Genomic DNA, 18,757 nt, shown 5'->3' on the forward strand with positions numbered 1-18,757 from the left:
ACTATGAACACAATATAGTGCTTACGACGATCACTTGGCTTTTCTTCTCCCTGTTATTTCGTTCAACTAAATAACAGGGAGAAGAAAAGCCAAGTGATCGTCGTAAGCACTATATTGTGTTCATAGTCAACAAATCAATAAGAAATAATGTCAATCCAGCCACTGTATTCACTATAGTTTGATAGAATGCTACAGAGTTTTCATGTTTTTCAAACCTTTTATATTCCGAATTAAAATGAACGAATCGAATTACTGTATCTGACTATTTGATCAGTATGTGATAGATCCGGAGTATAATATAAAATAATTGAAAAATATTTGTTTTGTTGACTCAAATTAATAATATTACTTTAATATTTAATGCCAATAAAACGAGTATTTCATTTTGAATTTTATCTTCGAATAGGAATCGCAACAGGAAAACATTTTTAGTTATAATCAACAACAACACGATTCGCGTGTTGCTATTGATGCGTGTTGTTGCGATATAAAAGAATCAAACTTTTTTAATATGTCAGTGCAGTTTAGAAAATTGTGATTGTTGCGATCGTAAAGTTTTGTACTTTTACCATGAAGAGCTAGATTTTGTTTTGCCTAAAAACAGCACTATAAAAATTATTTTCTATAAATTTAATGGAAGATACTATACTATACAACTACTATAAAACTGTACTATAAAATTGTACTATAGTTTTACTATACTATAAAAATTATTTTATAGTACAGCACAATTATAGTACAATTTTATAGTACAGTTTTATAGTAGGCTATCTTCTATTAAATTTATAAAAATCGATAAAGAAATCAACTAATTAAAAGCGTTAAATTTTTCTGGAATTTAAGATTCGATAAAGATCGTTTTGTATTGTGGCTGTACGCCATATTAGATATATATTCTGTTCCTTGTAGAAATTTCCTTCCCAACCCTTCTGGTGACTAATCCCTTTAGAACAAAAGAAAGGAATGGGACCCTGAGGGCTGTATGTGCGAATAACAGGCATTCTTTGTTGGGACATTACAATGATATCGAACATTTTCATTAGGTCATGTTAAAACAAGAACTTAATAGGAAAGATGTGCAAAAATCATTCGATTAGATTATTAAATTAAAATTATAGATTTTGTAATGTTTTAATAGAATCTTTTATATTTTTTTATCCCAAGTATCTATCTTGTGCATTGCTAATCAATGCAATTAATTTTAAATTATTCTGTGTTTTATTCATATAGTGACTGCCCAAAAAATAAATTATATAGATATGGATAGGTGGGTTTGCAGATAATCATTATGATGCTTTAAAAGGGGCGGGGTGTTTACAAAAATGTTAGATAATGCTAGAGTCTTTGGTAACATAATGATTCCTTTCTGTTTCTGGAGAGTTAAATAAAAAATTACGCAGTTTATGTCACTTCTTTGTACCTAAGTAATAAAATATGTAATGTTCAATACGTTATGATTTTGTTCAATGTAGAAATTCTTTAACTCCAAAAAATATAGTTTTGCATGGTTGTTTTTAGTTTATTTAAATGATTTAAACGTTTATGATGGCTACCAAAATTTGTTTTACAAAAATTAGTTTAAAACAATTTATATTTTCATTCTAGAATAATTTTTAAAAGTTTTGATAAATAAATTGAGCGTATATAAATTTTCTTAAATTTAATAAATTTCGATTAATTAATTACAATTTATTAGATGTTTATAAAATATAATTGGTATTTTAATTTATATAGTGAAGTTTAATAAAAACTGTAATGATAAATTTATCCTAAAAGAAAAAACTGAATAAATACTTTTTTAAAAGACAATTTAGTAGTTTGTAGTAGTTCCTCACTGAAAAAATGCAGTTACAGATAAAAAAAAGACGGTTAAACCCTAGAAGTTGTTTAATTTTTTAAGAAAAAAATTGTCTTTAAAATATATTAAAAACCCGCACTATAAATAAATACATATATTTGTTACTTATACACGAATAAATCGTTGGTGCACAAGAATAGTGACACAACTCAAAAAAATAGTTCTTCCAGAACAGCCACTTAAAAGTTTCTTGTTTCCTGTAAGGCTTTGTCATGATCTTGGATTTTTTAAATTTTCAAATCTATTTTGGAAATAAATGTTAGTGTTCGTTCTTCCACATAAAAATATGGGGAGTTTGCTATACATTTCTACAATAAACTAAAATTGGAAATTTTTGAGTTGTGTCACTATTCTTGTGCACCAACGAAATAATTCTTATCAGCCATATATTATTAAAAATGCATTTATAAAAAAAATGCAGAACTGGGAACGGTTATTTGTGGTTTAGCCTAGTGACAAGTAAATTCGTGTTTCGACAATTAAAAAGTCGGTAAAACTAACACGAACCATCTTAAAATTAGACGATGCTTTAAGTAATTCCTAATTCTCGGATTTGTTTAATTAATTAGAATAAATGAAATCATGTAAGAATTTTTATTCTAATTTAATAAAAATTTATAAATTTGAAGTCTTTTGAATATATTTTTCTTATATATTACTTCAAAAAGTTTAGTTTCTCTAGAAGTATGCCAGAACAACTGAATTAGTCGATTCTAAGAAAAACAATCGAATCGAATAATTGGCTTTTTACAACTGATTTGTGCCCAACACTAGTACGATCCGGAGACAGTGTCCTAATTCTTTTTCTATGAACTATTAACCATGGGTCATTTCACAATTCGGGAGACTCTCTTGTTTTTAACCTATTTCACCCACAGTCACAGATGGTGAAGTTAACTGTTTCCTCTTTTACATATATCTATATATGCTTTTACTGTCTACGCAATTTTCCCCGTATATCGTGATACGCTTTTGAAATGTAGTAAATATTTTATAATGAACACTAATTTATGGTATATTATATATTGGTAAATAAACCATGCTAAGCATTTCCTTGTTATAAAAATGCAGCGTATCGTATGTAATGCACAGACAAACGGGAAATGTTTTTATCAATGCGTTCAAAAATACGAAAACAACGTTTTTATAATTTTCACATTGTTCGGAAAGAGAGAAAATTTCACTTTTCAAATTACAGAACATATTCCTTAAAGTTTTCATTAAATTTCAAAATAGTACTTTTTATAAATATTGTTATTAATTTCAATGCATCAAAGATGTTTTGAATTTTTAAATTTTTCTACATTTTCTTTTTGTTGATTTTAAATCTCCAACCGATATATATTGTTTATTTAATAAAACGATTCATTCATATTTTTATCGGACCATTATATAGCCCGATAAGAATTTGAATGTATCGTTTTATTAATTAAATAACTAATAAAAGTAATTTGATAATATACGTAGTACTTTTAATTTATATTAAAATTTTACTAAACACCATCAATTTTTCAAATAATAATTATTTTCTAAATAGACTAAAATGATAATTTAATTAATTCAGTTTATTCAAAACGTTGTTAAAAAATGAAAATTAATTAATTTAAACACTGAATTGGCTTGCTTTTCTATCATATTTTGCCTGGGAAGTTCGATTATGCTTAGTTTTATTAGAAAAACATTCAAATTTATAGTTCTTTAATTAAAAACGGATTAACATATTTTATTTTTAAAACATTTGAATAAAAACGAATGTTTTCATGTGGATAACAAAGCTTCGATTTAAAATAAGAAAGTACACGATGCAAGAGCAAAGTGTTATAATTAGAAACATTGTAGATAGTGGAAGTAACGACCTTGCTGTGAATCAATTCCACCTGGTTTAGATAATAGTCCTAGAGAAGCTTACAGAAAAGGCATTTCGGAAACATCGAAAACTAATAGTTTCTTCCTATTGAAGCGGTTATTGGCTAATCATAAATAATTTAGCATGATTAAGCTACACTATATATAAAAAAAAACCCATTCTTCATTTTAATGGCGTGTTTTGTTTTTGTAGGATAGTTCAAGATTAAAACGCAATTAGAACATTATAAGGTTGTTTTAGGTATCATCGAATTAAATTCAATACTCTAAAATCGCCAATTAGTTTATGAATTACTTTTTGTATTTTTATTGTCTGTCTATTATTTTCTATATATGTTCATTATTCCTTCCAGTTATATCAATAGGGTCAAATCTGGATTTAAATAGAGAATTCTGTCATATATATTGTTAATATAAATTCTGTATTAAATAGATAAAGGGGCATCCGTCTCTGATATTAATGCACATAAGTCTTCAATATTCTGTAAAAGATTTCAACATTCTTGTTTCTGTAAAGTGATCAAAGTGCTGTACAGTACATCTGATTTAATAAAATTGCAAATTTCTCGCTTTGTACTATACGTGCATTCGAAAATATAATACACTAGCACCCCCCGTTGCGGCCTCTCCGGCATCTGAAAGTTTGATTAGTAGTAAACATTCCGGGGTTCATAAAGATGCCACAGTTAAAACGATTGATTCAGTAGTTTTCACTGTTAGTGGTCACAAACGAAAAATACGTTGTCTCTTTATATAGTAGTATAGATATAGATATAGATTCGTCGATTTTTGTATCTCAGAATGAATGTAGTTCTAACGAAACCAACAGAACAGCCGCGTCTTAGTAATTTTAGAAATTGCGTCGTCCTTTGATACCAAATATTTGGTTCGAAGTATTATTAATCGAAGACTAATTTAAATTATAATAATATAGGCTAAACGATCTTTCGAGAAGGTTGGAATGCGTAATCGAAGTAGGGGTGACGAGACAACCATAACAAAAATCATTTCCGATTGTTTTTTGTAAGTCACAATACATGAAAAAGGCACACGCGCTCATAAAGTAATATCCTTCTAGTCCTTCTCCATCCTTAGGATCATTTTTCTCTGGTGCATTGAAGATATCCTCTAATTTTCTCTCTTCCTTTCCTGAATCTTGTGAACTGTAATTAGTGTTTTACGCGTTTTGACTTTGGTAACTCTGCGTAATCGATGTCAATTACAGGTGGAAAGTTTAGAAGGCATTACTCAATGGTATTTCCTTTAAAGGGGATGAAAAGGATTGAGAAGGTGTTAGAGCAGTTAGACAGAAGGAAAAGTTATTTGTGGCAGAGGCCAAAAGGGATGAAAATGTGAAAGAGAAGTGAGAAGGGGAAGGGGAGGTCACCAGCCGCACCGGGATTTTATTTGAAACAATATGTTACATAGTAAGAAAATAAATTTGACTACACAAGAAAATGGTTACACGGGTGCAAATGGAAGCGGCTATACAGTGGATATACAGTGCACAGTGGTATAACAATAAGTGATAATCAATACATACACGAACAAGCAGGTACGCGCGTTAACGGTGAACTGTAGTGTTATGAACGAAGCCCATGCCTGAGCATGTGTGGGGCTAAGATAAGGAATGATTAAACTGTAACACAAGGTGACAAACGCTGAAAATGAACGTGTAATCGATGTCGCTTGTTTTGGTGAAAATTAGTGATGTAACGAATATTCGGTTACTACCCGGTATTCGGCTTATTCGGCCTATTTTTCGCTATTCGGCCGAATACCGAATACTTGAAAACAGGAGTAAGAAATAACAAAAACACAGTAAATTAATCATTTTGGAAACTTTTATTAATGCTGAACATTAAGCTATAATTATTAAAGTTAATAAGAAATAGCATCTAACTCTAGTATTAAATTATTTCGTAATTAAATATTATTATTGCCTTTATCTAGCCCGATATCTCATGGCATTGATGACGTGTAGGTTAGAATGTATCGGGCATTAATGTTAGTGTTTAGTTAATTATGTTATATTCGTATTCGCGTATATTTTAATATTTTTTACGAAACGTTTTATTGAAACTTATCGTATTTAATGAAAGAATTATTTATCTATTTCTAGAAGATGAGTAACTAATATATAATTTATTTTATATATAAAGCAAAGAATGAGCATTTCTCATTATGTACAAAATATAACATTTTAAATCGTGTTAATTATAAAAATATTGACAAAAACAATAGCAACAAAATATCACAAAACTTCACAAATAGAAACCCCCAATAATATATTTGAACTGTTCCACAACTGGGCAGAAACTAGACCATATGTCCCCACTAAAGTATATCCTTAGGGTACTATTCAGTCTACAAATACGTAGTAAAAACAAAATTTTAAAGGGTTAAAAAGATCGATTGCAAATAAAATAACTTAAGTTATAACTTACATCTAAATACCAACAACTACCGAATCGTATCAGGCTATTTACGGCTATTACATAAATTATAAACCAATTTAGCAGTAGAGGTAGACGTTAGGCTCCATCTCATATTAACTTTAATAATTATAATTTATGTAATTTAAATAATTTAGACCTACTGGAAGAAAAAATCGTAGTGACAGCGGGCCAATAGAGAGTAGGGTTCGCGATCCTTGCCATTATGCGGTTTGCGCGCCAATTTTCGTACGTGCGTTAATCAAGCCGAATAGTTTGTCCTAATATTCGGCCATTCGGTATTCGGCTTCAGCCGAATATACTATTCATTACATTAGTAAAAATCCTTTCATTGTTGGTATTCTGTTGTTCTGTCAAAATTTGTGAAATTATAAGCAAAAGGATGATGCTAAACATTAGTAATGTTCAGTCATTGTTTATTTAGTTGTTGATTCTTGTGAAATAGCTAATTAATAACGAACAATATCATTAATTGTCGAGTATATTATTGTGACAATACTTTTCGAAGCATTACTAATTGTAAATTTAATTAATTTGATTAAAAAAAATCCTATTAAAAACAATTAAGCGTTAATCGCCCGTCAGTAAAGGTGCAATTAAGGTGTAAATGCAATTACTAAAGTAGATCGTAACTTGAAGTAAAAAAAATAATTTCTGGTGTTTTAATGGAAATTTGCGATTTGCTATAGCTATGCCATCTTTTAACGATAATGTAAACTAAAGACCTGCTCAAATTACTTTAATACGCTGTAGCGTAAATTTTGAGAGTTTGCATTAAAACAAGTACAATATTGATACACACATTTTTAGAACCTCTTTTTTTATTAAACATTAATTTAAAAATAGAAAAAATCATTTAACATAAATAATAGGAAAAAAAAGTAAATATTCTTATGAACCAAATTACAAGTGACATTGAGAATTGTGTATTTTCACAAATTTTGAATTATGTTGAATTACTTGAATTTTTTAATTTAAAAAAAGTAGTAGTAATCGAATTTACGAACGTAAAAACGTTAAAAAAATCGAAAATGACAAATTTATTTAAAAATAAAATCCAAAAAGTATACTACTATGTAGAATAAAAACAGAAGAAAACAAAGGTGTAATCTGCTAATTTCTAAAATGAATGGTTCTCAAGAAAAATAAAATTAAAAATGACGGCGCATTTCTGCGCCAGGAAAAGTTTTCAAACTGTTACATTGACGCCATCTAGAGATCACAATAGTAACTCTTTTACATACACAAATAGTATTTTATATATTACAAAAAGAAAAAATTTAACTTATTAAATATTACACAATAATAAGTAGAAAGTATTATATATGTTTTATTATGATAACTTTTATGAATTTTATAATTATAATAATAATAATTTCATTATTTTATTATGTTTAAATTCAATTAATGGTCAATAACTAAATAATGAGAAATGAATTTATTTACTGAAATAATGCTTTTAAATAATGGAAAACATGTAATATTTTAAATTATTTTTATTTCTTAAATAGCTTCTACGTCATAGGAAGGTGACAGGAAATAGAATGGCGTCACCTGACCTGCCTCAGGGGTTTCTGCGGTCACGTGACCTGTCACAAACACGTGTTTTTGTTTACAACATTTCTTGCTATTATATTTGGTAAATTAATTAACAAAATTAAATAAAAATGTAATAAATTACATAAAGCGACGAATAACAAAAATATGAGAGCATAAATTAGTAGAAAAATTAACAAAATAATTAAAAAAATTTACATTAATTAGGGCAAATAATTTTAATTAGATTGTAATTTTTTATAATTATATAACATGACAAAACACATTGTCTAGTCTTAAAAACATTTTCTAAAGTACAATAAAACAATTACACTGTAATTTAAATTTATATTGCAATCTAAACATGACCCATTGTATCTAAGCGGCGTGTTTATTAAAAAATCGAAAATAACGAATTGATTTGAAAATCGAAGACGAATAAAAAATATCTGAAGACGATAGCATGTTCTGCATTTGTCTAAAATATATAGTTCTCAAGGAAAATAGAGTTAAAAACGTCGGCGTAAACAAAACGCCGGCGAGAAAATTTGCCAGAGAGTTTAAACCAACGTAAAAAAAAAAACAATTATCAGAAATCATGAAAAATGTAACAGATATATGTAATAAAGTATATAAATTTGTAATATCACAAAAATGAGAATAAAAAATTAAAGAAACAAAGAGAAAAAGGAATATTTAAATCAATACTAAAGGTGACACACTTCCATCTAAGTAGTGTGTTTATTTAAAAAATCATGTCTGTACGTCTTAACGACTTATAATCTGTGCTAATACATGACAGAGCAAGCTAAAATGCAGCATAAGCTGCATATATACACACAAAAGTTATGCCAGAGTTAGAGCGTTGGGCCTAAGGGAACGGATGGTAGCCCGAAAGAAGTACCCGGTGGCCCAGCTAAAAGAGTCCAAGACTACCTTACGGTACGAGACCAAAGCCTATGATTAAGGCATAGTCTCTTTGAACCCTGTAATGCCAATAGGCGGGGCAGGGCAAGAGTTTGCTTTATGAGGTCTTCGTCCACGCTCGCGACGTCGTCGCCATCGTCTTTCGGAAGTCGGAACGGGGAAGAATCGGAGGAGAGCGCCGCCGAAGTCGAGGGACCGCGGTTTTGTTGCTGCGGGTGGCTGCGTTTCCCTTGGCCTAGGCGGTGATCCTCTTCGATTTTCCCCAGCTCGTCTTTGCACCCGGATGCGACATTCTGACCGGATTCGACACCTTTTCCCGGACGTGACCCACGGACTTGTCTCCCTAACGTGACACTCGATAGACGACAACGGATTTGACTCCCGATTGTGACCACCCGGACGTGACACGTTTACTCACCGGACGTGACATTTGACCGACCTTTCTTCCCAAACAGCTGTTACGAGGATTGAGCGTTCCGGTTAGGTTAGGTCAGGTCCTTCGCTCTCCTCATGACACTGTTCGGGAAGAAAGACTAGCTGATGCAGGTAATAATGTTGACCTTAGATAATAAACGAATGAACTTCTTCTTTTCTCACTGTCTTTGTGTTTTGTAGGAACATTTGGGAGGGAGATACTTCTCCCTCCCCAACTTTACCACGAAGAGGACGAAGTGGCCATTTATCGTACAAGTGAATATTTTCCGAAGTCTCCGATGGTAAGATCTCTTTCGTTTCATTTTCAACACATCTTATTCTCGTACGTAATTTACTGTTTTTCTGTTTTTAGACATGCCGAAGATGTTCTTCGATCCACACACGACACACACACACACCACGGACATAACATCACTGTACACGAAGATATACACCGTTTAACCTTTACTCGAATTCTCGCACTCACGCACTTACACGTCAAGCGCCTCGTTCTGTGTATGTAATTCGACACAATGAAACAACCCGAACACTCGCTTCCCACAAATCCAACCCCTGGGTCCTCGTCCCGGGAAGTGGAAACGCCAATTTTAAAGATTAAAATACTTTAAATTGGCGGCCGAAGGGGCTCTGGTAATCACACTTCTTGCATGGATTAAATGGAATTTCACACATTAGCATCAATAATCGTTTTGTGATGAATTTTTCTGTTAAATTTAGTGTGGTAAGAAATTATCTGCGCACAAATCTCGCTCGTATTTCAGTATTGCTAACTCGTTAAAGATCTTCGTGCTTATCGTATATTTCATCATACTTGCAAGCATCATGGCAGCTGGTTTTGTTCATCAAGAACTGTCTTAAGCTGGGAAATTGATATATTTATTCACATTTTATGCGTCGCGGGCCGCATTCATATATTTTGCGGCCCGAGGACCGCAGGTTGCTCATCCCTGCCCTAGACCATCATGCGCAATTAACTGATTGCCTCTGGAAGTCGGCTTCTTACAGAAACACAGCTTTCCTGCCATCAAATGTCACGGCACGCCACTGAATCTTATCATTTATTTCACATGTAGTATAGAAATTTGTAATAAGATACATAATGCAATTATAATAAAATATTAATTTTAATTAATTGAAACTACGTTAAAATATGAAAATTTATATTTTAGAAAATTCGGTGGAAGCGGCGCTTCCACCGCTTCCAATGACGGCACGCCACTGCTATGATTATCACCCTGTAAACAAGGTTATCCTCAGGGTACATTTCTCCACGGATAACCATGCAGACAATAATATCTACACAGATGGGTCCAAAAGCTCCCTTCATGTCTGCTCAACTATCTGTATCTTCCTCCAAACTGATATTTTGCTCTGCATATCAACACTCCCCACATATCAAGCTGAAGAAGATGCTGTCTACTAAGCTGTTCAGTGGGCCACTTCACTACCAAACAAAACTCTGTCAACATTTACAGTGATTCTTAGTCCGTCCTAAAATTTCTAATAAATACCAATTTCAATAGCAATAAAATCACATATATCCAGCAACATATTAAAAATCTTGTAACTGTTTGATACTTTTACATCCTGTTTGATACTTTTTACAATTATGTTCAAAAAATAATGGAAGATAAGATTATTTATAATTTTTAATTTCTAGTTTTACATTTTAGTTTTCACTGAAAATCGAATACTAATTTTATGTTTACTTTGTATCATGTATTTTGGTTTACGTATTCTTAGTGTTATATACCCATAGGAGTGGTGCACTTATTCAAATAAAAAAAAAAAAAAAAAAACGAAAAACCCCTACACGGCCTTTCTCCCATGATAAAAAAATGTGTAGAGAGTGAGTCTGCTAGCGTTATTATTGTATCACGTCACATCTGATGGCGTCAGTACAACGAGCGTTCTTAATAGAAACCGCCAAATTAAAGCCAAATTCAAAACTCCACCACTCAACGAGATCAAAAAATAAAAACAAGAATATTACGTAAGACGAGATCTATTATCCCCTACCCCTGAGTAAGATATCGTAAGAAATCCTTGACCTCCACCCGCCCCAAAATACCTTACGTAATTTATGGACGGCCCCTAAATGCAGAGAAAGCAAGGCAAAATCCGTAGCGTCGTCCATGTTTGACTCTACGACAAGTACAAAACTGATCAACAGATGGCGCAGTTCCACGTAACGTGCTAGTGGAGTCAAGTTAAAACGGGAACAAAACTGAAACGAAAACTCTATGTTTGAATTCTGTTTCTGAGTTTCTGTTTTCAGGTAATGTGGAGTCCAGGCTTAACACATGTTAACACAAAACGTCATCGTAATCTGAATTCAGTTAGAATGTTGCTGGAAGTTTTCAGGGCAGCATTAAGGTTTTCGTTGGCCATAGTCACTCTTGTATGCAACTCTCCGCCTCGCCTCGACGTATCACTTGACAGAAAGGCATCATTCTAAAGTTGTCATATCGACTTTAGAACTATTTTCTATGTACACCCAGTTTAAGCCTCGGTTGGCACATTACGCCATTGGTTATGTTCTGTTTTTTTTTTTTTTCCTTTATCCTTTTCTCCCTATGGGTTCAGCCAGGCTCACAATAAGACGACTGGATAGTGAGGGACGGGACAAGACAGAAAACAGAAGACAGACACCCCGAAAAATTCCTGGGGTTCAATCCCGAGTCTCCTGGAGCAATAACTGCCACCTTAACTACTTTGATTATCCAGCCGTCTGTGTACGATGGTTGTAATCAAAGAGATACTTCAGCCAGATAACAATTAAAAATCAATCATATTATTGTTGTTATCAAAACTCGATAGAATAGAAAAGAAAGTAGTAATAGATAAACAAATTCGATAAATAAATAATAGCTCGTTTCAAAGAGTTACTATCAAATTACCTTCAACGTTTATTTTTAGATAAGTTAAAGAATAGATAAAACTATAAAAGTGATTAAATCACCTTCAAAGTTTGTAAAGAGCCTAGATTAACATAGAAAATGTTCTTGAAACTAATTTATTTCTTACCTTTAGTATTAGTTGTAAGTCAAGAAATTAATCAACAATATGATTATGTCATTGGTAAGTCTTAAATATAGTCTATTTAAAAATTGAAATTTACATAAATCATATTATAAAAATGTTATTAAAACAGTGTATATAGTATATACACAATAATATATTCAATGGATTCATATATAATATATATGAACCCATTCTTTATTTAAAATAACCGCGAAATTCTAATTCAAATTTTATATTTAAAATATAATATATTAAATATTCTATCAGCCTAAATAAATGAATTTTCTGTACGTTTTTCTTCGAGAATCAAAAATCAAAAGTTGAACTTAATGTTTTGAAATATTTTTTATTACTTTAGTGGGAGGAGGATCTGCAGGATCCGTTGTTGCAAACAGATTATCCAAAAATGCAAAAATAAAAGTCCTACTTTTAGAAGCGGGAGAGCATCCTAATCTTATATCAGAAGCCTTAGCTTTTCCTCTTCATCTACAAAAAACGAAATATGATTGGAAATATAAAACTACTAAACAGAACGATTCTTGTTTGGGATACAATGATCAAGTAAGAATTAACTAATTTCCTTTTTGTAATGTATAAAATTACTCACCATTGGTCGTGGCCGAATGTATAAAATTACTGACCATTGGTCGTGGGTTCGCACCTCACCAACACCTGGTCACGTGGAGTTTTGCACGTTTTCTTAACATGCGTAACACCTAGATAGTCCTTCCGGGAAGTATCTCTCTTGGCCGATCGTCCATGTGTCTCGTTGCCAATTCCATCAAACAAACCAATCAACCGATCTTTTACGCGTATATTTAATAAAATATTTATTATAAAGAATTATATAAAAGTTTTTATTTAAATTATTATTCCTATTATTATTATTCCTTGAAATAGCGCAGTAGTTGGCCAAGAGGAAAGGTACTGGGAGGAAGCAGCGTTCTCAATTACATGGTTTATGTGAGAGGTAATAAGAGAGATTTCGATCAATGGGCTGAAGGAGCGACAGGGTGGAGTTATAAAGATGTTTTGCCTTATTTTAAAAAATCTGAAGATAACAGAATTCCAGAAATAACCGAAAAAGGTTTGTTTTCGATCATAATAACCGAAATAATTTTCTGAATTATCAAATGTTCGTATCCTCTGATTCTATAGAATTTCTTATTACTGTTTTGTAAATTCTCTACAACGATTACAGTTCAGTCTTCTAGGTAATCAACGTAAATACGTATCAATCATATCTTCCCACTTTACTATAAACTTTCAATCCTGGGAGCTTAGAATGACAGGGATTTTTTCCTTTTTTTTTTTTTTGAAGAAAGTCTCGAGCGTCGGGTATTATCTTTGAACTGTATATTGGCAATATTGTTCTGTAAGGCGCGAAATAGAAGATAGTCAGTTGGTGCTAAGTCTGGGCTGTAAGGTGGATGAGGCAGAACCTCCCAGCCTAGAATGGTCAGCTTCTCTACGGTCATCTTTGCTCTATGTACTGGCGCGTAACAAACGCAGATCATCGCCTTTTTCTGCTTTATTGACCCTTCGAACTTTGCAACAACTGGTTGACATTTGTTACCCATTAGGGTCTGTCCATAAATTACGTCCGCATTTTTCTTGAAATTTTTACTCCCCCTCCCCCTCTTGTCCCAGTTTGTCCAAGTTTTCCTAATATAAATTTTACTCTTTAGATTATCACTCTGTAGGCGGTGAATTAACCATCGACAAGTCATCGTATGAAAACCCTATAAAGAAAGTTATATTGGAAGCCGGGGAAGAACTTGGTTATCCCACTGGAGATTACAACGGAGCATCTCAAAAAGGTGTAACGATAGAAAATGAGTTAATGATTTTTATTTCTGACATATATATATTAATAAATTTTTATTTATTAAATTTATTTGGCGCATATTTTCCCATAAATTTAGTATTTTCCGAAGTTCAAGCAACAATAAGAGATGGAAGACGATGCAGTACAAAGAAAGCATTTTTAGATCCTATAGTTGGAAGAAGAAATTTAGACATTCTTACTTCTGCATTTGTCACAAAAGTACTTATTTTTACTCTGTTTATTTTATATTCAATTTGTCAAATTTTGTTTTACATCGTATAAATTATTGATTATTATTTTATACATATTAATATGGCGATTGGCATTTTGTGAAAGATGAGAAAAGGTTACGTAGGTAAACGTTTTATAAAGATTGCCCTTAAATTTCTGTCAAATATCGCTTCCAATCTTCCTCTCTTGAATAAGCTGTGTATTTGGTTTTAAATCGGCTGTCATTAAGTAGATCACCAGCAAATTCAAATTGGTGAATTCTTTTATTATTTTCTTTTAATTTGGAAAATATTTCAGATTAACTTTGACTATAATAAACGTGCAATTGGTGTGACATTCGATTACGATGGCAAAACTATAACTGTTTCAGTTCGTAGAGAAGTTATATTGTCTGCAGGAGCAATAAATTCTCCTCAGTTATTGATGCTGTCTGGTATTGGACCAAAAGAAGAACTAGAAAAGCTTCAGGTAAAATCATAAACCTAAAATTTATAACAATAAAAGCAGAGATTTTAAAATTTGGTTAATGTTACCTATGGTTCCAAAATGGCGGCTCGTCTCTGATTCCAGCAAACAGAAGAAAGAAAACAGTGGGGACGCACGTTCTAACCTAACCTAAACCTAACCTATTCTAATCAATTACCATCAGGCCCGGATTTAAGGCGATTGGAGAGATTGGGCCCAATCGGGCCCCGCACTTGATGGGGCCCCGCATCACCACCAAAATTAACAAAAAGTTATTTTTCGAAATTTAAAGCAAATTGCTTTTGACGATAAAGGATAAATTATAAATTATTCAAATAATTAAAAATATATTTATTTTAAGTTCGCATTGATGGATGAGATTTATTATTGTGTTTGTTATAATATATATACATTATAATATAGAAAATGTAATTGTTTTTGAATTTTGTGCATTTTTACTTTTTAATGTATGTAGAAGTTTACCTATCTTATGATCCACGACATTTGATTTTATATATATATATATATATATACTAGCTGACCCGGCAAACGTTGTTTTGCCATATAAATTATTTCTAGGTAATTTCTAGCTGACCCGGCCACGCGTTGTTGTGGCTCAAAATGTATCTATTATAAATGTATAACACTTCCCCCGTGGGGGGAATTTCAAAAAATCCCTTCTTAGTGTACATTCTCTTGACGTACCCTATTAAAACGCAATCAAAAACGCATGTAAAATAGTATAATAAAAGCCGAGTTCTTCACAGTAAGCCTTAATCCCGTCACTTTTCCCGCTGGGAAATATCGAAAAATCTCTTTTTAGTGTATATTCTGTTGACGTAACTTATTAAAACGCAATTAAAAACGCAAAACACCGCATGTAAAATAGTATAATAGAAGCCGAGTTCTTCACGGTAAATCCCGTCCATCTCCCCCACTGGGGGGAATTTCGACATGTATATTATATAAAAACACGTGCGTATTCGAATGCAACGTTGTGTCAAAATTTCAAAGGAATCGGTAGGAACAAACGAACGTTATATTTTATTTATATAGATAGATAGAAAATGATCTGCTTCAGTCCATTCTCACAGAAAAGCAGAATGCCTCACAGAAAAACAAACTTAGGTCGTCGGAAGTTAGCGCCATCTGTTGGACATAAAAGCCTTAATCCATATATAAATATATTTTTGAAAGGGGGAAATGGTGTAGGGGTATGAAAAATAGATAGTAGCCGATTCTCAGACCTACTGAGTATGCATATCAAATTTGGTAAAAATCGGTAAAGCCGTTTCGGAGGAGTAAGGTAACTAACATTGTGACACGAGAATTTTTATATATAAGATAATTTGCATTTTTTAAAATATTTAATATATAGAGGGCCCCGCAAAAAAATCCAATCGGGCCCCGCACTTATTGGATCCGGGCCTGATTACCAATAATTATTACCAACCAAATTATTAGAATAGGTTAGGTTAGGTTAGAACGTGCATCCCCACTGTTTTCTTTCTTCTGTTTGTTTGAATCAGAGACGAGCCGCCATTTTGGCACCATATGTAACATTAACCTAAAATTTTTCCATATTATTTAACACTCGAATATTTTCTACTGTAGATTCCTTTGATTGCCAATCTTCCTGTAGGCAAAAATTTACAAGATCATATAACTACCATGTTTGTTATTGCAACTATGGAATTACCATACACTATGCTAAAATCTAGAATAAGTGTAGATGATTTTTTATCATACTTAAAAAATCAGGAAGGTATGATCATATACGAACTTCATATTAAGAATTTTAAATGTTATCAAGCATTGTTTTTAATGTTTAAGGCTAAGCCTTCTGCGTTAGCGCTGTCCAACAACTTATATATTAAATAGTGAAATTTCTATTATATAGATGAACGTCTATTAAAATTAAAATAAAGAATAGCTAATATAATATTTATAAATAATAATAATTTACAGACAGTCGTAAAAATGGAAAATTTATTATAAATTTTAAACATTTTTAATATTTCGTAAATGTATAATACAGTAGAGAGTCGTTAATCGGAACGCCGGTAATCGGAACGACCGGTAATCGAAACTATTTTCAGTCGGACTGTGTCGTGCTGAATCGAACGTTTTTGATACTAGATTTACTTCTAAAGTATAATTTTTCATGTTTTTTATATTCTTCAATATATTTATTTTGTTTGTACAAAATGCAGAAATAATTTTTAACGATACGATAGCCTCGATTATTATAAAAATTTTCGTTAGGCTTAAAATCGACGAAAATTCAACACGAAGCGACACGCAAGGGAGAAAAATTTGAACATCGGACAGGTTAATATATTTTTTCGTACAAAGTCGGTAATGGGAACAAATGACTAATCTGAACACCCCCAGTCCCCAATTGATTCCGATTTTCGACGCTCTACTGTATTGAAAATTTATTAGTATTAAACATTAAAATTAAGAGTATTTAATTTTACAGGAATATTAAATACTTTAGGAGGGACCGATATTATTGGATTTGTAAATACTAAATATAATAAAATAGAAGAATGGCCGGATATACAATTGGTGTTATTATCAGCCTCTTTAGCTAGTGATGGAGGAAGTGTTTTTAAAGATGCAATTGGTTTATCCGATCAGGTATTTAAAAGTGCTTTGTAGTATATACTTATAAAAAAGGACCTAATAAGTCCCACACAACCTAAAATTATAACTGGTTTTATGTAATTAAGGTAAAACTTTCAATTCTTACACTTTAAAATTTAATTAGATTTTTACATTTATTCATTTAAATGATTCTATAAATTGTCAAATTTAAAAATAACCTGTTTTTTTTGTTAATATAATCCTTATAAATGATAAATTAATGTTAATTAATTATATATAATGAAAATATTTGAGATATGTGTTACGTTTACAAATAGATCTACGAATTTTCATATCTTATATGAAAAATAATATGAAAAAATTGAAATTTTTCAGATAGTAAAAGAATACGTAATTCCCTATATTAATAATGATACCATTACTTGCTTACCAATTTTGCAAAGACCTAAAAGCAAAGGAGTAATTCGACTAAATTCAAATAATCCTTACGATCATCCCGTTATTGATCCAAAATACTTATCTCATCCAGATGATCTTAAAGTTCTAGTTGAGGGTAATTATTATTATTTTATATTATAATTAGATGCGTATATAAAAATGGCTTTAACAAAAGTCAATACTGTATTAAATTTAGTATATTCTAAAACTGCATAATTTAAATAAACAGGAACGAAAATTTGTTTGGATCTTTTTTCAACTTCCGCAATGAAGAAAATAGGAACTAAACCAGTTGATGCTGCAGTTCCGGGTTGTGAAAAATATGAAAAGTTTTCGGATGATTACTTGGCATGTGCTCTTCGAATTAACACACAAACATCATACCATCCGATGGGCACTTGCAAAATGGGAAGCAGTGATGATCTAAAAGCCGTTGTGGATCCTAATCTCAAGTAGGTTATACGAATTCGTGGATTACTATTTTAGGCATTGTCTTACTTTTTTTTCTTTTTGGCTAATTAGAGTAAAAGGTGTCAAAGGTCTACGTGTGATCGATGCATCAATCATGCCCAGTATGATATCCGGTAATATTAATGCTGCCGTCATCATGATAGGAGAAAAGGGGTCAGATTTAATTCTAGATGAATTCGAGAAATTTAATGGAAAAGAAGAATTGTGATTTATTTTTGACTGTTAATACATTAATAGTTATCACTCTTGAATAGTTTTTAATTTATAAAATGTAACCTTAAATATTTTCAATTTGTTGTATTGAAAAATTCACATAAATAAGTAAAATATATACAAAAGATTAAGTCGAATTATTTGAATTATTGTTCAAAATTGGATACAGTAAATTGGCTGATTCATTTAGTTTTTCTAGTATTACTCCTTCCGATGTTTAGCACTTTAAAACGTCGAGAAATGCAAAAAATTCGGGTCTTTCTGTACGTATATTTGTGTTTGTATGTATGGGGGTATGATTTTGTACACCCAGTTTTTGAAATTTAATAACTCCTTTGTCCTTTGTCGAAAATTTCTGAAAGTTTGTAGAAGGGTTTGTGTATTAGGATCATTGATGCT

The 18,757-nt window shown here is 31.6% G+C and overlaps 1 protein-coding gene across 1 annotated transcript; it reads left to right on the forward strand.

Moving 5' to 3' along the window:
* The first annotated feature begins 12,058 nt into the window (after positions 1-12,058).
* On the forward strand, positions 12,059-18,501 carry LOC136980863 (glucose dehydrogenase [FAD, quinone]-like). Its single transcript, XM_067277062.1, has 11 exons — positions 12,059-12,159; positions 12,461-12,663; positions 13,003-13,189; positions 13,791-13,922; positions 14,028-14,149; positions 14,459-14,629; positions 16,241-16,391; positions 17,109-17,269; positions 17,612-17,789; positions 17,904-18,126; positions 18,197-18,501. Exons 1-11 carry the CDS (start codon positions 12,078-12,080, stop codon positions 18,351-18,353), a joined length of 1,767 nt encoding a protein of 588 aa, XP_067133163.1. The 5' UTR covers positions 12,059-12,077; the 3' UTR covers positions 18,354-18,501.
* The last annotated feature ends 256 nt before the right edge of the window (positions 18,502-18,757 follow it).

Source organism: Centruroides vittatus, unplaced genomic scaffold (assembly GCF_030686945.1).
Source record: "Centruroides vittatus isolate TY-2023 unplaced genomic scaffold, ASM3068694v2 contig_728, whole genome shotgun sequence".
Lineage (NCBI taxonomy): Eukaryota > Metazoa > Arthropoda > Arachnida > Scorpiones > Buthidae > Centruroides > Centruroides vittatus.